Source organism: Phyllobates terribilis, unplaced genomic scaffold, assembly GCF_046119375.1.
Source record: "Phyllobates terribilis strain yellow unplaced genomic scaffold, ASM4611937v1 Scaffold_9__5_contigs__length_417890890, whole genome shotgun sequence".
NCBI classification, from domain to species: Eukaryota; Metazoa; Chordata; class Amphibia; order Anura; family Dendrobatidae; genus Phyllobates; species Phyllobates terribilis.
In genome coordinates, this window is record NW_027362769.1 from 172,861,203 (window position 1) to 172,887,319 (window position 26,117).

At 46.9% G+C, this 26,117-nt stretch overlaps 1 protein-coding gene across 2 annotated transcripts in view; it reads left to right on the forward strand.

Annotated features, from left to right (window-relative positions):
* Positions 1-24,709, forward strand: part of IHH (Indian hedgehog signaling molecule) — a 146,426-nt gene extending 121,717 nt beyond the window's left edge. For both annotated transcript variants that reach the window (XM_073647371.1, XM_073647372.1), the window contains exon 3: positions 22,858-24,709. In XM_073647371.1, the coding sequence (XP_073503472.1) occupies positions 22,858-23,525 (668 nt within the window). In that variant the 3' untranslated portion in view covers positions 23,526-24,709. The remainder of the gene's footprint in view (positions 1-22,857) is intronic.
* The last annotated feature ends 1,408 nt before the right edge of the window (positions 24,710-26,117 follow it).

A 26,117-nucleotide genomic window follows, 5' to 3' on the forward strand; every position in this document is an offset into this window, starting at 1 on the left:
TAACCACTGAGCCACTGTGCTGCCCTATATATAGTACAGTCCTTACCACTGAACCACCATGCTGCCCTGTATATAGTACATTCCCAACTACTGTGCTGCCCTATATATAGTACAGTCCTAACCACTGAGCCTCCATGCTGCTATATATATATAGTACAGTCCTAACCACTGAGACACCGTGCTTCCATGTATATTTTTATATATAGTACAGTACTAACCAATGAGCCACAGTGCTTGTAGTCCTAACCGCTGAGCCACCGTGCTGCCCAATATATAGTACAGTCCTAACCACTGAGCCACCTTGCTGCCATATATATAGTACAGTCCTAACCACTGAGCCACCGCAATGCCTTATATATAAAGTACAGTCCTAACCACTGAGCCACTGTAATACCTTATATATAAAGTACAGTCCTGACCACTGAGCCACCGTGCTGCCCTATATATATATATAGTACAATCCTAACCACTGAGCCACCATGCTGCCTTATATATAGTACAGTCCTAACCACTGAGCCACCGTGCTGCCATATATATATATATATATTATATATAGTACAGTCCTGACCACTGAGCCACAGTGCTGCCCTACATATATAGTTCAGTCCTGACCAGTGAGCCACAGTGCTGCCCTACATATATAGTACAGTCCTGACCACTGAGCCACCGTGCTGCCCTATATATATAGTACAGTCCTGACCATTGAGCCACCGTGCTGCCCTATATATATAGTACAGTCCTAACCACTTAGCCACCGTGCTGCCTTATATATATAGTACAGTCCTAACCACTTAGCCACCGTGCTGCCTTATATATATAATACAGTCCTAACCACCGAGCCACCGTGCTGCCTCATATATATAGTACAGTCCTGACCACTGAGCCACCGTGCTGCCCTATATATATAGTACAGTCCTAACCACTGAGCCACCATGCTGCCTTATATATATTGTACAGTCCTGACCACTGAGCCACCGTGCTGCCCTACATATATAGTACAGTCCTGACCACTGAGCCACCGTGCTGCCCTATATATATAGTACAGTCCTAACCACTGAGCCACCATGCTGACTTATATATATAGTACAGTCCTAACCAGTGAGCCACCGTGCTGCCTTATATATATAGTACAGTCCTGACCACTGAGCCATAGTGCTGCCCTATATATAGTACAGTCCTAACCACTGAGACACAGTGCTGCCCTATATATAGTACAGTCCTAACCACTGAGCCACTGTGTTGCTATATATGTATATAGTGCAGTGCTAACCATTAAGCTGCCCTATATATAGTAGTCTGAATCACCAAACCATCGTACTGCCCTATGTATAATACAGTGCTAACCACTGAGCCACTGTGCTGCCCTATATATAGTACAGTCCTTACCACTGAGCCACCATGCTGCCCTGTATATAGTACATTCCTAACTACTGTGCTGTCCTATATATAGTACAGTCCTAACCACTGAGCATCCATGCTGCTATATATATATATATATATATATATATATATATATATATATATATATATATATATATATATATATATATATATAGTACAGTCCTAACCACTGAGCCACCGTGCTGCCCTGTATATAGTACAGTCCTAACCACTGAGACACCGTGCTTCCATATATATTTTTATATATAGTACAGTACTAACCAATGAGCCACAGTGCTTGTAGTCCTAACCGCTGAGCGACCGTGCTGCCCAGTATATAGTATAGTCCTAACCACTGAGCCACCGTGCTGCCATATATATAGTAGAGTCCTAACCACTGAGCCATCGTGCTGCCTTATATATATAGTACAGTCCTAACCACTAAGCCACCGTAATGCCTTATATATAAAGTACAGTCCTAACCACTGAGCCACCGTGCAGCCCGACATATATAGTACAGTCCTAACCACTGAGCCACCATGCTGCCTTATATATATAGTACAGTCCTGACCACTGAGCCACCGTGCTGCCCTATATATATATAGTACAATCCTAACCACTGAGCCACCATGCTGCCTTATATATATAGTACAGTCCTAACCACTGAGCCACCGTGCTGCCTTATATATATAGTACAGTCCTGACCACTGAGCCACTGTGCTGCCCTATATATATAGTACAGTCCTGACCATTGAGCCACCGTGCTGCCCTATATATATAGTACAGTCCTGACCATTGAGCCACCGTGCTGCCCTATATATATAGTACAGTCCTAACTACTTAGCCACCATGCTGCCTTATATATATAGTACAGTCCTAACCACTGAGCCACCGTGCTGCCTTATACTGTATATATAGTATAGTCCTGACCACTGAGCCACCGTGCTCCCTCATATATATTGTACAGTCCTGACCACTGAGCCACCGTGCTGCCCTATATATATAGTACAGTCCTGACTACTGAGCCACCGTGCTGCCCTATATATATAGTAGTCCTAACCACTTAGCCACCATGCTGTCCTACATATATAGTACAGTCCTGACCACTGAACCATCATGCTGCCTTATATATATAGTACAGTCCTAACCACTGAGCCACCATGCTGCCTTATATATATTGTACAGTCCTGACCACTGAGCCACCGTGCTGCCCTACATATATAGTACAGTCCTAACCAGTGAGCCACCGTGCTGCCTTATATATATAGTACAGTCCTGACCACTGAGCCACCGTACTGCCCTATATATATAGTACAGTCCTGACCACTGAGCCACCGTGCTGCCATATATATATATATATATATATATATATATATATATATATATATATATATATATATATACAGTACAGACCAAAAGTTTGGACACACCTTCTCATTTAAAGATTTTTCTGTATTTTCATGACTATGAAAATTGTACATTCACACTGAAGGCATCAAAACTATGAATTAACACATGTGGAATTATATACTTAACAAAAAAGTGTGAAACAACTGAAAATATGTCTGATATTCTAGGGTCTTCACAGTAGCCACCTTTTGCTTTGATGACTGCTTTGCACACTCTTGGCATTCTCTTGATGAGCTTCAAGAGGTAGTCACCGGAAATGGTCTTCCAACAATCTTGAAGGAGTTCCCAGAGATGCTTAGCACTTGTTGGCCCTTTTGCCTTCACTCTGCGGTCCAGCTCACCCCAAACCATCTTGATTGGGTTCAGGTCTGGGGACTGTGGAGGCCAGGTCATCTGGCGTAGCACCCCATCACTCTCCTTCTTGGTCAAATAGCCCTTACACAGCCTGGAGGTGTTTGGGGTCATTGTCCTGTTGAAAAATAAATGATGGCCCAACTAAACGCAAACCGGATGGAATAGCATGCCGCTGCAAGATGCTGTGGTAGCCATGCTGGTTCAGTATGCCTTCAATTTTGAATAAATCCCCAAAAGTGTCACCAGCAAAGCCCCCCCACACCATCACACCTCCTCCTCCATGCTTCACGGTGGGAACCAGGCATGTAGAGTCCATCCGTTCACCTTTTCTGCGTCGCACAAAGACACGGTAGTTGGAAACAAAGATCTCAAATTTGGACTCATCAGACCAAAGCACAGATTTCCACTGGTCTAATGTCCATTCCTTGTGTTCTTTAGCCCAAACAAGTCTCTTCTGCTTGTTGCCTGTCCTTAGCAGTGGTTTCCTAGCAGCTATTTTACCATGAAGTCCTGCTGCACAAAGTCTCCTCTTAACAGTTGTTGTAGAGATGTGTCTGCTGCTAGAACTCTGTGTGGCATTGACCTGGTCTCTAATCTGAGCTGTTGTTAACCTGCGATTTCTGAGGCTGGTGACTCGGATAAACTTATCCTCAGAAGCAGAGGTGACTTATATATATAGTACAGTCCTAACCACTTAGCCACCGTGCTGCCTTATATATATAATACAGTCCTAACCACCGAGCCACCGTGCTGCCTCATATATATAGTACAGTCCTGACCACTGAGCCACCGTGCTGCCCTATATATATAGTACAGTCCTAACCACTGAGCCACCATGCTGCCTTATATATATTGTACAGTCCTGACCACTGAGCCACCGTGCTGCCCTACATATATAGTACAGTCCTGACCACTGAGCCACCGTGCTGCCCTATATATATAGTACAGTCCTAACCACTGAGCCACCATGCTGACTTATATATATAGTACAGTCCTAACCAGTGAGCCACCGTGCTGCCTTATATATATAGTACAGTCCTGACCACTGAGCCATAGTGCTGCCCTATATATAGTACAGTCCTAACCACTGAGACACAGTGCTGCCCTATATATAGTACAGTCCTAACCACTGAGCCACTGTGTTGCTATATATGTATATAGTGCAGTGCTAACCATTAAGCTGCCCTATATATAGTAGTCTGAATCACCAAACCATCGTACTGCCCTATGTATAATACAGTGCTAACCACTGAGCCACTGTGCTGCCCTATATATAGTACAGTCCTTACCACTGAGCCACCATGCTGCCCTGTATATAGTACATTCCTAACTACTGTGCTGTCCTATATATAGTACAGTCCTAACCACTGAGCATCCATGCTGCTATATATATATATATATATATATATATATATATATATAGTACAGTCCTAACCACTGAGCCACCGTGCTGCCCTGTATATAGTACAGTCCTAACCACTGAGACACCGTGCTTCCATATATATTTTTATATATAGTACAGTACTAACCAATGAGCCACAGTGCTTGTAGTCCTAACCGCTGAGCGACCGTGCTGCCCAGTATATAGTATAGTCCTAACCACTGAGCCACCGTGCTGCCATATATATAGTAGAGTCCTAACCACTGAGCCATCATGCTGCCTTATATATATAGTACAGTCCTAACCACTGAGCCACCATGCTGCCTTATATATATTGTACAGTCCTAACCACTGAGCCACCGTGCAGCCCGACATATATAGTACAGTCCTAACCACTGAGCCACCATGCTGCCTTATATATATAGTACAGTCCTGACCACTGAGCCACCGTGCTGCCCTATATATATATAGTACAATCCTAACCACTGAGCCACCATGCTGCCTTATATATATAGTACAGTCCTAACCACTGAGCCACCGTGCTGCCTTATATATATAGTACAGTCCTGACCACTGAGCCACCGTGCTGCCCATGATGTTGATCCAGATCACCATCCGCACATCGATGTAGCGGCCAGAATTCAGGGCCGAATGTTGATATTGATGTGGAGGAGATTTACTATGCGGATTGGACCACGGGCTGCTCCAGATTCATTACATGTTGCAGCTTATTAAATACTAAATAATATTGTTCTAAAGTGATTTCCGACCTACGAGTCTCCAACTCCCAGCACATCCGGATAGCCTGCGTAAGGCAGAGCATGTTGGGAGTTGTACTTTTACAACATTTGGAGAGCTGCAGTCTGGAAATCATTGCCCTAGAGCCTGTGCCTTCATTATGCAATACACCCTCTGCACCAGGTCCATCTGTCCAGCTCCAAGTCACTGGACGTTGTGATGTCCCAGAGGCGACAGATCCACGCACGCTGTAAAGGCTTGACATAAGCCAACAAGAAAGGGCAATGTGTAAATTGTCCATTTACGTCTTAGGTGCTGACATAACCGGCTCTGCTACATCACTGTATGTAGCCACTAACACTGGAGGTATTAAGTGTAATGTGTTATACCAAGAAAGCTGCAACAATTCCTAGTCATTACTGAGACTGCGATTTCATAGCACTGGAGACCATAGCAGGTCTATGCCAGGAGTCAGCAACCTGCAGCACTACAGGTTTTGTGACACATAACTCTCAGCATACCCCGACAGCCATGCTGGCAGAGCATGCTGGGAGCTATAGTTTCACAACAGCTGAAGTCCTGCACATTGCTGGTGTAAGCTTCTAGGCTTCATGTCCCAGGAGACCATACAAGGTCTAAGCTTCATAGCACTGGAGACCGTACAGGGTCTAAGCTTCATAGCACTGGAGACCATACAAGGTCTAAGCTTCATAGCACTGGAGACCATACAAGGTCTAAGCTTCATAGCACTGGAGACTGTACAAGGTCTAAGCTTCATAGCACTGGAGACCATACAAGGTCTAAGCTTCATAGCACTGGAGACCATACAAGGTCTAAGCTTCATAGCACTGGAGACCGTACAAGGTCTAAGCTTCATAGCACTGGAGACCATACAAGGTCTAAGCTTCATAGCACTGGAGACCGTACAAGGCAGTGTAAATTGTAAAGATGTAATGAATTTAAATCTAGTTATGGGGAATATTCAGGTATTATAGGTCTTCATGGAGGGATACCCATTCATGTCCTTTTTATTTTTTTATTTCAGGTCACATGGAGTTGAAGAATTAGGATCTACCAGCTTCAAAGGACTAAAGAAGAAGAAGAAAAAAGGGGAAAGAAATTACAGAAAGAAAAAGAAAGGGAAAACTCCAGGAGGTGATGAGAAAAAAGTAAAGAAAAGGAAAAATGAAGGAAAAAATGCAAGTGACAAAGCCTCAAGGAAGGGAAGGAAGGAAGGAAAGGGAAGGGTGACGAAGGAGAACTGAAGAAGGAAAGATACTGATTGACAAGCAAGAGAAAGTCATTGGTGGAATAATGCAAAGAAATGGAGATGAGAAGCTAGTGAACTGGAAGACGGTACCTTCCAAACCCAGGGCACCGCCATGGGCTCCGCAATGGGCCCTAAACAAGCACAAACCTAGGAGACAAGGAACAAAATGTTAATAGAAACAATAAGGAAATAAAAGAAAAATAATCACTGGAGATGTGAGAAAATATAAAGGATGATAAAAAGCAAAGCATAAATGATCGACCAATGAAAATGAGCGTAATAATATATGTTAAGTTATACATTCAGATATATACAGGGCCAGTCATTTCTAGAAAATACACTGCTGAGCTATCGTAGAATATACATCAGTGTAGCTGATTCACTTGTAACAAAAAAAAAGATATTAGATGTGAATGGTACAATGAAGCAGCTTCTAGTTGTATTGTGAAGGACTTGAGTTTTTCGAAGCAATTGTCACATTGGTCTTGCAAAAAAAAGGGCATTTTAATGGTAGAAATGTTATTTAGAATGGGAATATTACGTGCTGATTAAAACAAGGATCACAAGCTGAATTAACAGATCTACAAAAAAATAATGTATATTTTTTTTGAGACTTCATATATGGGGTCAGTGCAATAAGCACATAGTGGTGCATGGACTCAAAAGCTTTCTATCGAGCCTGTAAACTGCTGTGCATGTGCTTCTGACCTGCGCTTTGAGCGTTCGGTGGGTGTCTCAACCCCTGGGCTACAATATATCAAAAGATTAGTAAAAGTTTAGTTGCACTTTAAAAAATAAATAAAATGTAATTTCTGGGATATGCTATACGAATCATAGAGGTCGAAGTACAGTGTTGAGACCCCAATTCAGTGTCACTTTAACCATAGGGCAAATAAGGTCCATGATGGATCATGACATGATGGTGACTTCATGCTCAATGCCTATCACACCTGGGCTTGAAGCCCAGCAGGGAAAGTGAGCGCAGGCTCTGGGATTATATGAGGCTCCATTGTGGCACCTTCAGTAGGCGATTTGGGAAGCACCTGAGGATAGAGCACTATATGGGGTCATTGGCACTTTAGGAGGCAGGTCTGTGGCAGGACCTCACGAAGCATCTGAGCTTGAGGTACTTTACATAGTGCTCTACGTAAGGCTTCCTTTTTCGTGCCACATTATTTCTACTGTCGCCAGGGGACGGGTACTAGACCATTGTGGTGGGTGCACGATAGAATGGCGCTATCCCAAGCTATTGTAAGACAGGAGGTCTAATGCCCCCATTGGACCTTTGAGCGAGGCAGAGTTCAGACAGCAAAAGGGGAACATCTAGGGCTCCCCATATTTTAGACTTCCATGGTATATCCTAGAAAAGGATCTGACGTAAGACGCGTAACTGAGCGCTAATCATATATCATGTGGAACTTAAATAAGAAAACTGTGAGATTCTGAGGAAAGGGCATTACTGATCTTCACTCTTAAGTTCACGTCAGTCTCTTCTGTATCGAAATGGTCGTGGTGCATGTGTGTCGATCCTCATGCTTCATAGCCCCCCATGACATAGATCCTCCATTTCTCCCCCACGGCCGTCTGTACCCCCTCTTCACACACTCTCCTGTCCCCCTCACTCCATGACTGTAAATACTGGGTCACTGGTAACAAAGTGTCCATTTCGGGCATTCGGAGAGAAATGTATCCAACTCTTCAAATATTTCTTGGAGACGATCCTCATGGTTTACATTGTATCTTGTGACACATCTATGTGTCATGGGCGCAGACAGATCAGAGGCCGTGCACGATTCACTCATTCATGTTCTTGTTTTCATCAGCACGTAATATAAAAGATTTCATTAGAGAGGTGGTCCTATTAAAGAGACCCCTTCTCTACAGATGACAACTGCAGGGAATATCAGATCAGCCGTACATTTCTGTATGGGAAATGTAGAATCACATGCTGGGCGAGGAGTATTCAACCATGTAATACTGGGAACACTGGGTCCTTTACAGTGGGAGTTGCTTTCTGTTCAGATTTACGTTGGGGTCCCGAGCTGAACTTTAAAAGGACATAAGATGCTGTCAGACCTGAGCCTTGAAGGAAGCCCTAAATGTCCTGGACATTGTGTGCAACATTTTAGGGGCCCTGTTGCAGAATTTGAATTTGCACTTGCAAAGCATAAAGGGAACCTGTCACATTGTACCTGCAGTCTGATCTGAGCACAGCATGGTATAAAGGGAACCTGTCACATTGTACCTGCAGTCTGATCTGTGCACAGCATGGTATAAAGGGAACCTGTCACATTGTACCTGCAGTCTGATCTGTGCACAGCATGGTATAAAGGGAACCTGTCACATTGTACCTGCAGTGCAATCTGTGCACAGCATGGTATAAAGGCAACCTGTCACATTGTACTTGCAGTCCGATCTGTGCACAGCATGGTATAAAGGGAACCTGTCACATTGTACCTGCAGTTCGATCTGTGCACAGCATGGTATAAAGGGAACCTGTCACATTGTACCTGAAGTCCGATCTGTGCACAGCATGGTATAAAGGGAACCTGTCACATTGTACCTGCAGTGCAATCTGTGCACAGCATGGTGTAAAGGAAACCTGTCACATTGTACCTGCAGTCCGATCTGTGCACAGCATGGTATAAAGGGAACCTGTCACATTGCACCTGCAGTCCGATCTGTGCACAGCATGGTATAAAGGGAACCTGTCACATTGTACCTGCAGTGCAATCTGTGCACAGCATGATATAAAGGGAACCTGTCACATTGTACCTGCAGTCCGATCTGTGCACAGCATGGTATAAAGGGAACCTGTCACACTGTACCTGCAATCCGATCTGTGCACAGCATGGTATAAAGGGAACCTGTCACATTGTACCTGCAGTCCGATCTGTGCACAGCATGGTATAAAGGGAACCTGTCACATTGTACCTGCAGTGCAATCTGTGCACAGCATGGTATACAGGGAACCTGTCACATTGTACCTGCAGTGCAATCTGTGCACAGCATGGTATAAAGAGAACCTGTCACATTGTACCTGCAGTCTGATCTGTGCACAGTATGGTATAAAGGGAACCTGTCACATTGTACCTGCAGTCTGATCTGTGCACAGCATGGTATAAAGGGAACCTGTCACATTGTACCTGCAGTCCGATCTGTGCACAGCAAGGTATAAAGGGAACCTGTCACATTGTACCTGCAGTCCGATTTGTGCACAGCAAGGTATAAAGGGAACCTGTCACATTGTACCTGCAGTCCAATCTGTGCACAGCAAGGTATAAAGGGAACCTGTCACATTGTACCTGCAGTCCGATCTGTGCACAGCAAGGTATAAAGGGAACCTGTCACATTGTACCTGCAGTCCGATCTGTGCACAGCATGGTATAAAGAGAACCTGTCACATTGTACCTGCAGTCCGATCTGTGCACAGCATGGTATAAAGGGAACCTGTCACATTGTACCTGCAGTCCGATCTGTGCACAGCAAGGTATAAAGGGAACCTGTCACATTGTACCTGCAGTCCGATCTGTGCACAGCAAGGTATAAAGGGAACCTGTCACATTGTACCTGCAGTCCAATCTGTGCACAGCAAGGTATAAAGGGAACCTGTCACATTGTACCTGCAGTCCGATCTGTGCACAGCAAGGTATAAAGGGAACCTGTCACATTGTACCTGCAGTCCGATCTGTGCACAGCAAGGTATAAAGGGAACCTGTCACATTGTACCTGCAGTTTGATATGTGCACAGCATGGTATAAAGGGAACCTGTCACATTGTACCTGCAGTCCGATCTGTGCACAGCAAGGTATAAAGGGAACCTGTCACATTGTACCTGCAGTCCGATCTGTGCACAGCAAGGTATAAAGGGAACCTGTCACATTGTACCTGTAGTCCGATCTGTGCACGGCAAGGTATAAAGGGAACCTGTCACATTGTACCTGCAGTCCGATCTGTGCACAGCAAGGTATAAAGGGAACCTGTCACATTGTACCTGTAGTCCGATCTGTGCACGGCAAGGTATAAAGCAGGAGAAGCTGAGCAGAATCATGTATAAGTTTGTAGGAAAGATTCAGTGAAATCCCTGCCGTCTGTATGCAGAGGAGTCCAGTGGGTGGTCCTACTCAGTGATTGACAGCCTTATATGACTGTGCATTCAGAGATATCCATCACTGAGTAGGACTGCCCACTGGACTCTTCCTCATACAGACAGCAGGGATGTCAAATAATAAAATACAAGTTATGTAGAAACATTTCCCACAAAAAAATGTAGATCAATCTAATCAGCTCCTCCTGCTTATAATATCCTGCCTGCAGATCAGATACCATTTTTAACAGGACTGGTTCCCTTTAAGGGAGGCTCCCGCTACTGTAAGTGACTCCATTCGGACTTTTATCTGAAGTCCTGGAAAATTGGATCTTGACGTTTGCTCTGAAGGGGCCATTGACAGCAGTGATGTAGATGGAGTCATATCATGATCTGTTGGGCATCATTTTTGGCAGAGTCCATCTATTTACGACAGGCACCAAGCCGTAGTCAACCACGTCTTACTGCCAACCTTAAATAGGCACAGAATGCCAAAAATGGGCACACAGTGACTGTGTCTGCATCATTACACTCAATGGCCCCTTCAGAGCAAAATGTCCGAATCCCATTTTCCATGGCTTCAGACGTAAGCCCCAAAGGAACCACTGATAGTAACCTAAAACGTATTGTAAACCCCCCTAATTCCTCCGGCCCCTTCAATTAAATAAGAATACCCTAATAAAACATATGGATGGGGGTTGTCTTTAAGAACAGTTGTCTAAAAGTTACCTGTCATTAGGTTTTATCCTTCTAAACTGCTTTCACCACGGTCTAAAATTCCTTTCTAAAGTTACAGCTATTATTCTGCAGTGGTCCTGCGTACCCAAAAGTAGTTTTAAAAATTCTCAAGTCATGTGCAAATTAATGCACTTATGTCTGCCGGACTTTGCAAGTATCCTGATGACTAGCGCTTTGCCAGTCCCTCTGTTATCAGCCTCCATCATTCGCAGGCCACTCTAAATCCTGTGATCAGAGAACAACCGGTGCAAGTGCAGGATGTTTGGTGCAAGCGCAGAAAAAGATTGATTTCTTTCCCCAGAACACGGCAGACACACAGGACACGCCATGGATCTTTGCTGTACTGTGCTAGCGTTAGATTTGGGGTACCATTGTAGTAAGAGGGGCTGGATCAGTGCCGATTCTTTCAGTAACTGAATAAACCCAGCGGACACTTGAGTGCGACCATGCACAAGTTACAAAAGTTTTTAAAGTAGTTTTTCTCAACTTCAGAAAGTTATTTCCAAGCTATCCAGCATGGTGAAGATGGATTAGAAGGGTAAATCCTGGCGACGGGTTCCCCATGACTTATTTCCATGACCGTCCCATTTTAAGTGATTGTCGAAGTGACGACAGAAGAGTCTGAACCTGCGGGGGGCGCCGCTACTTACTGAACTATTACGTAAAGAGCTAATTTATTACTGTAAGCGATTTCTATTTTTTTATTTCCGTACAGTCGGTTTTGGTACTACGGTGATTGTAGAGTGTATATTTTGCTTCTGTGAAATTGTACAATATATTTAAAATAAAGTGATCTGTGAGAATCCAATCTGCGTCGCGCTTCGTTATTTCGGGAAGGAAACAACTTTTTTTTTTGCAGCTGGGTGATGAGGAAATGTTCTTTTACAATAGATTCAGAGATGGAGCCGAACTTGAATTTTTATGCATGAATGCAGTGAACCTTTCCCCCCATTATCTGCTGACCTGGAGTCTGAGAAGCTGAGATATGAGCTGCTGTTGGTTGTGACCCTCACACTAGGCTGAGACGAAGGGAATACTGGGAGCAGTGGGCTATACCGTATGTACGTATGGTGCGGTGAGATGCATGATGATGATGATGATGATGATGAAGGGCAGCTCTACAGAAGACCCCAGCAAACAGCCCCCTAGATCTCAGCTGCTGTGAGTATCCCCCCACCCCTGTGAGTGCGGGGGGCCGCAGGATATTGGAGTTAATTGGCTGCAGTTAATGAAGGTTGAAGATTTCCAAACCTCTGAATCAGTGACGGGATGGAATGAATGGTCCCCCAACAAAGAGGAGAGACCACCAGTTCCAGAAATCGCTAATACCAAATGGGGTTGGGAACGTCAAAATTGCACGAGCCCTGGGCGAGGTGACCCCCGGCTTACAGGCCCCCCGTGTTCATGACATGTGGATAGGACAGTATTCAGTGTTTAATCTCTTGCATATGAGTTAAGTGTTTGTCGCCGAGACTAAAAATGGCAGAAAACCCTGGAGGTCTGTAATATCGGCCCCGTCAGTCGCTATTATGCCCCATTCCCTTGGTACAATACGACCCCAAACAATCCCCGATCTCTCAGTCACAAGCATCAGGGGGCACAAGACGGGGAACCACCGAAATACACAGCTCTACAAGATCAAAGAACTGCTCTTCTGAAATCCTCTGTGCCGCTGGGCATCCTGCTCATTCTACCATGTAACTCAGTCTGTGATCTCCTACTTTCCTCCAGCACCTTCCATAAATCATGATACCGCCTCAATAACATAAAGGGACATTGCGCCCCACCGCTTAATCCCAACGTCTATCCTGAAACACTCTGTGCTGCTCATATTCTGCTCCTCCTCATATATGTCGATCTGAGGCCTCCAGCCTGACATTGCCAGGTGACCTGCAGCCCAGTCCTTGATAACATAATTATATAAGGTCACGGCTGCCCCATAAGTCCTTGAATACAGCAAAATCTGGAGAGACTTGTAAAGGGGTTGGACAAGATTGGAAAAGCATGGTTGTTTTCTTCCATGAACAGCGCCGCAACTGTCCACAGGTTGTAGGTGGTATTGCAGCTTAGCTTCATTAACTTCAATGGAGCTGTACTGCAATATAAAAAAAACAGCGCCACCGCATGTCAGTGGCTGTCTTGGGTATTGCAGCTATACCCCATTGGGATCCAGCTGCAGTATCAGGTGCTGGATGAACAGATGTAGTCTTCCATAGATCCGCAGGCCGCTCTGCCCAGGCGAGGGTTAAGTAGAGCTTAGCGCAGTGTGACAGAGGTGAGTGTTGTCACGTTGTTCCATATCCGGAACACTTGAGACAATGGGATTGTAAATGTAGCCGATTTTTGCATATCTGGATTTTTTTTTAGCAATTAGTGGTTAATGATTAGACAGAGCTCTCCTGACACTGTGCAGGAGTGAGCTGGTCCCGGCAGGTCCCATCCTGCTCCACACCCCATGCTGGGATTCCATATTGTGGGTCAGGGACTCAATGACAGAGCAGGAAATGCTGCCGAGAGCGCCAGACCATGGGGACGCGGAACGCGTGGGATACGGCGCAGTCAGAATAGAGCACGTGGGATACGGCGCAGTCAGAATAGAGCGCGTGGGATACGGCGCAGTCAGAATAGAGAGCGTGGGATACGGCGCAGTCAGAATAGAGCGCGTGGGATACGGCGCAGTCAGAATAGAGAGCGTGGGATACGGCGCAGTCAGAATAGAGCGCGTGGGATACGGCGCAGTCAGAATAGAGAGCGTGGGATACGGCGCAGTCAGAATAGAGCGCGTGGGATACGGCGCAGTCAGAATAGAGAGCGTGGGATACGGCGCAGTCAGAATAGAGCGCGTGGGATACGGCGCAGTCAGAATAGAGAGCGTGGGATACGGCGCAGTCAGAATAGAGCGCGTGGGATACGGCGCAGTCAGAATAGAGCGCGTGGGATACGGCGCAGTCAGAATAGAGCGCGTGGGATACGGCGCAGTCAGAATAGAGAGCGTGGGATACGGCGCGGTCACAAAAGAGCACGTGGGATACAGCGCGGTCACAAAAGAACGCGTGGGATACGGCGCGGTCAGAAAAGAGCGCATGGGATATGGCGCAGTCAGAAAAGAGCACGTGGGATACAGCGCAGTCACAAAAGAGCGCGTGGGATACGGCGCAGTCAGAATAGAGAGCGTGGGATACAGCGCGGTCACAAAAGAGCACGTGGGATACAGCGCGGTCACAAAAGAGCGCGTGGGATACGGCGCGGTCACAAAAGAGCGTGTGGGATACAGCGCGGTCACAAAAGAGCACGTGGGATACAGCGCGGTCAGAAAAGAGCACGTGGGATACAGCGCGGTCACAAAAGAGCGCGTGGGATACGGCGCGGTCACAAAAGAGCACGTGGGATACAGCGCGGTCACAAAAGAGCGCGTGGGATACGGCGCGGTCACAAAAGAGCACGTGGGATACAGCGCGGTCACAAAAGAGCGCGTGGGATACGGCGCGGTCAGAAAAGAGCACGTGGGATACGGCGCAGTCACAAAAGAACGCATGGGATACAGCGCAGTCAGAATAGAGAGCGTGGGATACAGCGCGGTCACAAAAGAGCGTGTGGGATACAGCGCGGTCACAAAAGAGCACGTGGGATACAGCGCAGTCACAAAAGAGCGCGTGGGATACGGCGCGGTCACAAAAGAGCGCGTGGGATACGGCGCGGTCACAAAAGAGCGCGTGGGATACGGCGCGGTCACAAAAGAGCGCGTGGGATACGGCGCGGTCACAAAAGAGCGCGTGGGATACGGCGCGGTCACAAAAGAGCACGTGGGATACGGCGCGGTCACAAAAGAGCGTGTGGGATACAGCGCGGTCACAAAAGAGCACGTGGGATACAGCGCGGTCACAAAAGAGCACGTGGGATACAGCGCGGTCACAAAAGAGCACGTGGGATACAGCGCGGTCACAAAAGAGCGCGTGGGATACGGCGCGGTCACAAAAGAGCGTGTGGGATACAGCGCGGTCACAAAAGAGCACGTGGGATACAGCGCGGTCAGAAAAGAGCACGTGGGATACAGCGCGGTCACAAAAGAGCGCGTGGGATACGGCGCGGTCACAAAAGAGCACGTGGGATACAGCGCGGTCACAAAAGAGCGCGTGGGATACGGCGCGGTCACAAAAGAGCACGTGGGATACAGCGCGGTCACAAAAGAGCGCGTGGGATACGGCGCGGTCAGAAAAGAGCACGTGGGATACGGCGCAGTCACAAAAGAACGCATGGGATACAGCGCAGTCAGAATAGAGAGCGTGGGATACAGCGCGGTCACAAAAGAGCGTGTGGGATACAGCGCGGTCACAAAAGAGCACGTGGGATACAGCGCAGTCACAAAAGAGCGCGTGGGATACGGCGCGGTCACAAAAGAGCGCGTGGGATACGGCGCGGTCACAAAAGAGCGCGTGGGATACGGCGCGGTCACAAAAGAGCGCGTGGGATACGGCGCGGTCACAAAAGAGCGCGTGGGATACGGCGCGGTCACAAAAGAGCACGTGGGATATGGCGCGGTCACAAAAGAGCGTGTGGGATACAGCGCGGTCACAAAAGAGCACGTGGGATACAGCGCGGTCACAAAAGAGCACGTGGGATACAGCGCGGTCACAAAAGAGCGCGTGGGATACGGCGCGGTCACAAAAGAGCACGTGGGATACAGCGCGGTCACAAAAGAGCGCGTGGGATACGGCGCGGTCACAAAAGAGCACGTGGGATACAGCGCGGTCACAAAAGAGCGCGTGGGATACGGCGCGGTCAGAAAAGAGCACGTGGGATACGGCGCAGTCACAAAAGAACGCATGGGATACAGCGCAGTCAGAATAGAGAGCGTGGGATACAGCGCGGTCACAAAAGAGCGTGTGGGATACAGCGCGGTCACAAAAGAGCACGTGGGATACAGCGCAGTCACAAAAGAGCGCGTGGGATACGGCGCGGTCACAAAAGAGCGCGTGGGATACGGCGCGGTCACAAAAGAGCGCGTGGGATACGGCGCGGTCACAAAAGAGCGCGTGGGATACGGCGCGGTCACAAAAGAGCACGTGGGATACGGCGCGGTCACAAAAGAGCGCGTGGGATACGGCGCGGTCACAAAAGAGCGCGTGGGATACGGCGCGGTCACAAAAGAGCGCGTGGGATACGGCGCGGCCACAAAAGAGCGCGTGGGATACGGCGCGGTCACAAAAGAGAACGTGGGATACGGCGCGGTCAGAAAAGAGCGCGTGGGATACGGCGCGGTCACAAAAGAGCACGTGGGATACAGCGCAGTCACAAAAGAGCGCGTGGGATACGGCGCGGTCACAAAAGAGAACGTGGGATACGGCGCGGTCAGAAAAGAGCGCGTGGGATACGGCGCAGTCACAAAAGAGAACGTGGGATACGGCGCGGTCACAAAAGAGCGCGTGGGATACGGCGCGGTCAGAAAAGAGCACGTGGGATACAGCGCGGTCACAAAAGAGAACGTGGGATACGGCGCGGTCACAAAAGAGCGCGTGGGATACAGCGCGGTCAGAAAAGAGCACGTGGGATACAGCGCGGTCACAAAAGAGAACGTGGGATACGGCGCGGTCACAAAAGAGAACGTGGGATACGGCGCGGTCAGAAAAGAGCGCGTGGGATACAGCGCGGTCAGAAAAGAGCACGTGGGATACAGCGCGGTCACAAAAGAGAACGTGGGATACGGCGCGGTCACAAAAGAGAACGTGGGATACGGCGCGGTCACAAAAGAGAACGTGGGATACGGCGCGGTCACAAAAGAGAACGTGGGATACGGCGCAGTCACAAAAGAGCGCGTGGGATACAGCGTGGTCACAAAAGAGCGCATGGGATACAGCGCGGTCACAAAAGAGCGCGTGGGATACAGCGTGGTCACAAAAGAGCGCATGGGATACAGCGCGGTCACAAAAGAGCGCATGGGATACAGTGCAGTCACAAGATCCAGGGAGTTTCTTAAGTTTAGTTACTGTATATCTGTAATCAATTCTAGAAGTTGCCACATTTCATCATTTTCTTCAGTTGTTGTTAAGCTCCTCACCCCCTTAAATATTTGCATCCCCTCCAGCATCCAAAGATCACAAATTTTCAGTACAAGTTTATATAGTGACCACTAGGAGGAGCTCACTACATACAGATTTATACAGCCACCACTAGGGAGAGCTTACTGCATACAGATTTATACAGCCACCACTAGGGGGAGCTCACTACATACAGATCTATACAGTCACCACTAGCGGGAGCTCACTACATACAGATTTATACAGTCACCACTAGAGGAGATCACTACATACAGATTTATACAGTCACCACTAGAGGAGATCACTACATACAGATTTATACAGCCACCACTAGAGGGAGCTCACTACATACAGATTTATACATCCATCACTAGGGGGAGCTCACTACATACAGATTTATACAGCCACCACTAGGGGGAGCTCACTACATACAGATTTATACAGCCACCACTAGAGGGAGCTTACTACATACAGATTTATACTGCCACCACTAGAGGGAGCTCACTACATACAGATTTATACAGCCACCACTAGAGGGAGCTTACTACATACAGATTTATACAGCCACCACTAGGGGGGAGCTCACAACATACAGATCTATACAGCCACCAATAGGGGGAGCTCAATACATACAAATAATGGATTAGTGAGCTCCCCCTAGTGGTTGCAGAATTTTATCATAACAATAGCTGTGTGAAGGGAAGATGGGGATTTGGAGATGTATCAGAATTATTGAGCAGAGTTACTATGATTATGGGGACTCAGTGAAGGACACTGCAGGTTATTTGATGTTTTTTTATAGCAGGAGGAAGGAGAAGCGGCAGCTCGCCGGTGGTGATGTCAGCCCAGAAAAAGAGCTCTGGTATCAATATGAAGGTAGCGAGCAGGAAGTCACAGCCATTAGTGAACTCTTACAAATACCAAAGAGGGGAGGAATAAGGAGGTTACTCAGGGACAGAGGGACAGTGAAAGGAAAGAGTGAAGAGGAGGACAAGGTAGCATAGGACGGAGGTGAGAGGAGAGCGGAGGAGAGCGCAGGCCCCCGTAGAGATGACGACTGCCAGACTGCTCCCCTCCGCGGTTACACGCAGCATCTTAAACCCACATCCCCAGACCACAGAGAACACACAGAGCCGCCCAGCAAAACAAGACGGATATTAAAAATAATCACAGTAAGGTCCTTGGAAAAGTTCAAAACGACCTAATCACCTATATATAAACCAAAAGCAAACAGGGGTTTGAGGCCGGGGGCGGGTGTGGCCGAGGGGGGCCGGGGAGGGGTCCTCTATAAAGGACCGTTTACTGACCAGAGGGCAATAGAGACATAAAGATGACTACTCATGTGTAACATAAAGTGAGCAGCCATCCAGTCTACTACAGATAGATAGATAATAGATATGTGCCCCCCATATCCACCTCCAGGGGCTTTTCTGACCTCCCACCCTACATCCATAGACATTAATATGTAGTCGCCCGTCTGCAGATATAACGGCTCCTTGTGGATGGGGTGATGTCTCGTTTTCTACAAGATTTTGGAGGCGTCTGTGGGAATTTTGCCCCTTCATCCAGAAGATCATTTAATTTGGTCCGGGCTCTGTGCGGCCCCTCATGTTCTCCCCCCATGTCTGTATGGAGCTTGTGCACTGAGCACAGTCATGGGGGGCAGATAAGGGTCTTCCCCAAACTGTTCCCACAAAGCTGAAGCTACAATTGTCCTCAATGTCTTGTGCAGAAGATTAATATTTCCCATCAGTGGAGCTGAGGGTCCGCGGCCGCCCCCTGATAACTGCTCCTAGCACTACCCTCCTTTACCATCTGTACAGGGGCACAATGCAGTCAGGGGGTAACATCCTCCTGGAATCACCAAACCTAGCCCCCTCCATCAGACGCAGATAGAGAAGTGCGATCCGTCACTGCACAGAATACGTCTCCTCCAGAGTCCAGTGTTGGCGGCTTTACACCACTCCATCCGACGCTCGGCATTGTGCTTGGTGATGTACGGCTGCAGACAGCTGCTCGGCCATGAAGCTCCCGGCAGGGGCGCAGTGTTTGTGCTGATAGCAGAGGAGGTCTGGACTCTGCATTTATGGGGTCAGCAGAGCGGTGGGGAATTTTCTGCTCCTCAGCACTCGGCCCCCTGCTCTGTAACGTTACGGGGTCTCCACTTCGTGGCTGAGTTGCTGCGGTTCCTTCCACTCCTCAATAATATCACTCACAGGTGATGGGGGAAGATTAGACCGGGGCAATGAAGCCAGACTTATACGCCGGAGGCAATGGGGCAGGATGAGAAACCAGAACCCCATGGTTAAGTCGTGCAGCTCAGTACTTTCTCCATTTAGTGTAGACTGAGATGGGAAATACATGGACAGATAGTCTCATTTCTCGCCTCCCTCTTGTGCATGGGGTGACATTCCTGGAGTCCTGTCCAGCAGGGAAAGGGTGAAACCTGCCGGTCTGATGCCCTGTGTGCTCATTTCTGAGAAATCTCATTGATGAAGACCTCGGTGAAACGAGCAGCAGGCAGCACACCGCCCCCGGCTCCGGGTCGCCGCCACAGGCAGCTCTGTGCCCAGCTCAATATTTGAGATTGAGTTTATTTGTGGCCTGTGGGATGCGGGCAGCGACCCTCCTTGGGATGGATCTATTTGTCAGCGCCCGTGGTTTATCCTGTCCCGTCCCTCTCCGGGTCTTCACCTAATTTTAGATAAGAGTAAACATTTGACTATTTCGGCCATTCTTCCCTTAAATGGCCTAAAAAAAAAATCAAAATGACTAATAAAAGAAACATAAATAATAACCGGTGGCGGCTGCGGTGTTATAAGGCAAGCAGGACACACAATACATATCACGTGTGTTCTATTCAATGACTGCAATAATGTAGCTCAAAAATGCACTGTAAATATACTCATAGTAAAATGGCGCCCCCTCTGGCCATGACTTTTGATTGACACCTCCAGTGCTGTACTTGTATTGGAGAAGGGTGGCAGTACCTCTGCGTGCTTCCATTGATGCAGTAGAGGAGCTGGTGCCACGTGTGGCGCTGTGTCTGGCACTTTTCACGATCTGTGCTTGCAGCAGGGCTGTGGAGTCGGAGTCGTGGTCGATGTCCACTTTGGTGGAGTTGGTATAAAATGGACCGACTCCTAAAATATATAATAAATTGGGTACAGTAGTTCAATGCAGAATGTGCTGAATATTTTTTCATAGGAATTTGGGAAAGTTATGAAATATCCTATAAATGGCTGGTCTATTCCTGATCTAAGGCTACATTCACACACAGCGTTTTTGCTGCGTTTTTTGAGGATACGTTTTTCAGCTGCAAAAGCAGATCAGCTTTTTAAAAATACGCATCACCTGAAAGGTTTTTGAGCTCATAGATAATGTTTTCAATAGCAAAAGCAGATTAGAAAGACGCCGCACAAACTGACATGCTCATTCTTTGTGAGGATCCGATTTTGAGCCCAAAAACGGATTCTCACAAAACGATGTGTCTGAATGTCATATCTGGAAACCCACTGACTTTGCTGGGATGCCCAGAGTCACTGCATTTTACGGCAAAAAACGGATCCGCAAAAGAGCTGTGTGTGAATCATGGCCGTAGCCAGTGAGGGTCGGGGGGGGGGCAGCTGCCCCCCCCCTAGCAGCAGGGGCACGCACCTATCAAAACTCACTTGTATGCTGCAGTGCTCCCGTCCTGCACCGGCTCCAGACTGCAGGGGGCAATCTCCCCTCCTCTGTACTGTCTTCTGCCGTCTTCACCAGAGAGAGGAGGGGGAGGGGTGCCTGCCCTGCACAGGATCCGATTCCTGGGCCCCGACTTGGAAAAAGTGAGAAAGTGAAAGTACTACTGCTCATCTCTGTCACAGGAAGGTAACTAATGCTAATATTGTAGGTGATTATTATGTGCTCTCTGTACAATGTGTGAACTATATGTGCGATATGTGCAATGTACCATTTGCTGTCTGTAGCTGTCATCTGTCTATCACACTCTATCTATCCCTCCATGTATTCATCTATCTAGCTATCCATCCCTCCATCTATCCATCTATCTATCCGTTCATCTATCCTTTAATTTATCCCTCTATCTATCCATCCATCCCTCTATCTATCCATCCATCCCTCTATCTATCTATCCATCCATCCCTCTATCTATCCATCCATCCTTTCATCTATCCCTCCAGTTATCCACCCATATGTCCATCTATCATCTATCCATATATTTATCCATCCATCACTGTATCTATCTATCTCTCCATCTATCCATCCCTCTATTTACATATCCATCCCTCTATTAATCTATCCATCCCTCCATCTATCCCACTATCTATCTATGACTTTATCCATATCTGTCTATCCAGATCTTATCTGTACCAAAAAGAATGAAGCTCTGACCGAGGTAGCAGTTAGGATGAGTGGCCTACAGGAGGACTGCCAGGCGCAGGAGGACTCGGCTCCTGACAGTGCTACTGCTGCCATATCTTCATCCTCATCAGATGAGGAGTTTTACTTTGATAAGTATTTGGATGACATGGAGCAGGCAAAGCGTTGCCGCAAGGAAAAAGATTTCACTCCGTCTCCTATAGCAGATGGGCCAGATTTCAGCAAAATGTTTCACTTGCTCTCAAAGAAATAGAAAAATTCAACCGTTCATCAACACTGACTGTGCACGAGGCAATTCCTTGATAACCAGAAATTGTTAGAGATGTTGCTCATGTGGTTACGGCTTTGCCTCCAACCCAAGTTAGTGTAGAGAGGTTGTTCTCCAGCCTTAAAATTATTAGGTCAGATTTGAGGTCCTCTATGAAGGAGGATCTGATGGAGGCGATACTATTTCTTAGAACAAATTCATAGACTGCACAAATGTTATTTAGTACGTTTTTGTTGAAAACTGTTTTTTTGCCACTTACATAGTTTATTACATAGTTATATATACACTACATACAGTATATACTATATATGTAATCAATATTATATAGTGTATTACATATTTACAATTTATTACAGTTTTTTGTGTTCTAAAGTTGTATTCCAATAAATATATATTATGTTCTATCTAAATATCTTGATTATTGTATCATAAAAATGATTAAATGTCTGATGTTCACATTGTACTACAACAAATTTTTCACTTAAATATAAGCAATATATGTGGGAGTCGGAGTCGTGGAGTCGGTGTAAGGGAAATTGAGGAGTCGGAGTCGCAGGTTTGGCTTACCGACTCCACAGCCCTGGCTTGCAGGGAGCCATCAGTCATGGAGCCATTCGGAGGCCGCCCCGCTCCTGCAGACGGAGCCTGGAGCTGGATTTCCTGGAGATGTAGAACTGCTGGAGTGGTGTTTAGCCACCTCCATTCACTGACAGCAAGCAGACATCTGTAACATCACAACCTGTAATAACGTTTATGTTCACCATTATGATGAGATTTCTTTTCCTAACATTTTTTTTTCTCCTTTTTTTTATCTAGAACATTCCATTGCGGCAAAGACCGGAGGCTGCTTCCCGGGGACGGCAATGGCCACCCTATCCTCTGGGGACAAGATTCCCATCTCAGAACTTTTGCCTGGCATGACAGTCCTGGCCATGGACAGCGATGGCCGGGCCGCCTTCAGTGACTTTGTGACCTTCCTGGATCGAGACCCCGGATCTCAGCATCTGTTCCAGGTGATCAGGACAGGGGACCCTCCCCGAAGGCTTTCCCTCACCCCAACTCATCTCATCTTTGTAGCGGACAATGCCTCCACCCCGGCAGTTGGGTACAAAGCTATATTTGCCAGTCAGGTAAGACCAGGTCAATATATCCTGGTGTCTGGAGCCCTGGGACTAGTGCCGGCCAGAGTCACCTCAGTCAGCACGCAGACAGACATGGGGGTTTTTGCTCCTCTCACCCTACATGGGACCATTTTGGTGGACGACGTCGTCGTTTCCTGTTTTGCCCTGGTACAAAAACAGAGGCTGGCACAGATCGCCTACTGGCCTTTGCGGGTATTATATGGTCTAGGAGCAATGGAAGGAAGTGAGACATTGCAGCCGGTAGGCATTCACTGGTATAGTCAGTTCTTGTACCAGTTGGGTCGAAGAATCTTGGACAAGAGCGAGTTCCATCCTCATGGGATCCTCCAACTGGAAAGTTGAACTTTAGGGTCAAGGATCAACCAGTGAGACGACCCTGCCAGGGTTGACCGACCATCTTGTTCTGCGTCATCTACTGACCTACGAGAAGAGGTTCTACATAGGAGATAGTGAAGACCGGTCCTTCATCCTGTTCTTAGTCTGGTGTCCATGATGAAGAAAGACTGTCCTCCATAGATCTCAAGAGCTTTAAGGTACCATGAAGTCCTCACGGTGGAGAACGTTCCTTCAGCAGCACTTATATAGACAAAACTGGGGCATTACCAGAACCTTCTCATCACTGGCAATTTACTGCGTCCATGAGTAGCTTCAAGGTTTTTATGTTGAACATTAGGGGAAACCGGAGATTTGGGCATCTGATGTCCAGGTACTAAACCAAGCGAGAGCCATGTTTACCCAAGAACTGAACTAGGACTTTCCACCTTCAGACCCAGACGAGGCTCCGGGCTTTGTGTCTTGGTACAGGGTGGCATTGTCCAAAAAAAACGTAAAGGGGGCAAGTGACGGCATTAACCCATTGTATGCTTCTAGTCTACCGACGGAACGTTTTATGGTAGAGCAATTCATCTGGTGCCGACAATGAACTCATGAGCGTCTGCACCTGCAGGGGAAGAATTAACGGGCAGAACCGACAATTAACGTCTCTCAGGGAGACATTCTAAGGCATCGCATGCCGCGCCTCCCCCGCCGCCATATTTATTTTATTATGTATCTGTGTATTATAGGTGTATAAATGTTTCCTGTTTATATATATATAAATCTATAAGACAAAGTTATTAATATTATATTCCTACCAGGACTTCTATGGAGGGAAAGGGTCACGTTGTAAGAGCTCTGCGGGGGCGGGTGACACACCGAATAGCAGCACCGCACCCCCGGCAGAGAAATGATTCAAGCACATTTTCAGCTCAGGTCTTCGAATAAAAGAACATTCTGACTTATTGGCGCTATCGTCTCTGTCTCTGGATGGTGAAAAGGGGGTAAAGATGAGACAAAGGTGGAGATTTACGGGGGGATTCACCATCAAAATGACACTTTATAGACTTTGCATAAGGAACTTTCTGCAACTTTCTAATATGTTTTCTCTTTCAATTCCTCATCATTTCTAAGATCTCTGCTTGCCATCAGTGAACTGGAAAATTCTCGCTTACTTCCAGATGTAAAAAACTGGTTAGGAAAGCACAAAATGGCAAAAAAAAAGCAAAAGAAACCAAGAAGTAGAGCGGTAATGCCAGGGCGAGGAGACCTAATACTTCTCACAGCTGAAGGTTTACTACAATTGTATCCAGAGTGATACATTGTAACAAACAAGCACAACAGAGATTTGTGCTGCTGATGTGTTTAGGATTATCTAGACATGATGCCATTGTAGCAAACCCCCAGTCATGAGATTGAGAAGTATTAGGACTGTGCAGGTTTTCAGCTTCTTACAGCAAGCAGAGATCTTTAGAAAGTGAGAAACTGAAACGCAAAGTCTATTTGAAAGTTTCTGCAATGATTAGGCCCATGCACATTACCTACAACTCTCCAGTGGCTGCAAAACTACTATTCCTATCATGCCAAGCATGGTGGGAGTTGTAGTTTTGCAGCAGCTGGAGAGCCATTGCGAAAGTAACATTAGTGATGATGATTCATTTTATAAGACAATGGCTAATTTCCTTCATAGACAATATAAGTGACAGCTCAGATCTCAGGCACAGAACTGCAGTAACCACACCTGTGTCCTCAGGGACATCCATAGTCTTAGGGAGGGAATTTGCAATTACAAAGACTATACTGCCATCTTGAGGCGCTCACTGGTATTACAAGACAGTAACTCAAATTTTGCAACTTTATTTCATATCGTTTACCATCCACTCCAAGATTAACAGAAGAATTAGCAATAAACTTGGGTTATGTCTTAATCTGTAGCAAGTGTGCAATAAATATATAAAATATATGAGATTTACATAAAACCCCTTCTGACTCCAAGGAGATAAATTGTTGGCGATTATTACACTCATATAATCACAGTGTAATATTGTGAAGGATTTATTGCCATAGAAGTAGAGATTTAATGCGGCCACAATATTGCACCTGCAGGATTATATGGGACCGGACGCTTGTTGACCCGCGTTCCATGTTATGTGCCCAGCTGTGCCCCGCACTGAACGGTAAGTCATAGAGGATGAAGTTAGGATTCTGTATTTCCAAGTGAAAGACATGAAGGAAGCATCAGCCAAGGAACAAGTACAATGCGAATGGCCACTTACAGGACACAGCGTCTTTTCCTATGATTTCCTTATTGACCCCACTACCTGTGCAGGGGAAATCAGTGTGGCAATCCTAAAGTGAAATGAACAAACCACTACCCATATTTGCCAGCGGAGGTCAGAAGGTTACAGAACACTACTCATACTGACCAGCAGAGGTCAGGTTACAGAGCACTACTCATACTGACCAGCAGAGGTCAGAAGGTTACAGAACACTACTCATACTGACCAGCAGAGGTCAGAAGGTTACAGAGCACTACTCATACTGACCAGCAGAGGTCAGGTTACAGAGCACTACTCATACTGACCAGCAGAGGCCAGAAGGTTACAGAACACTACTCAT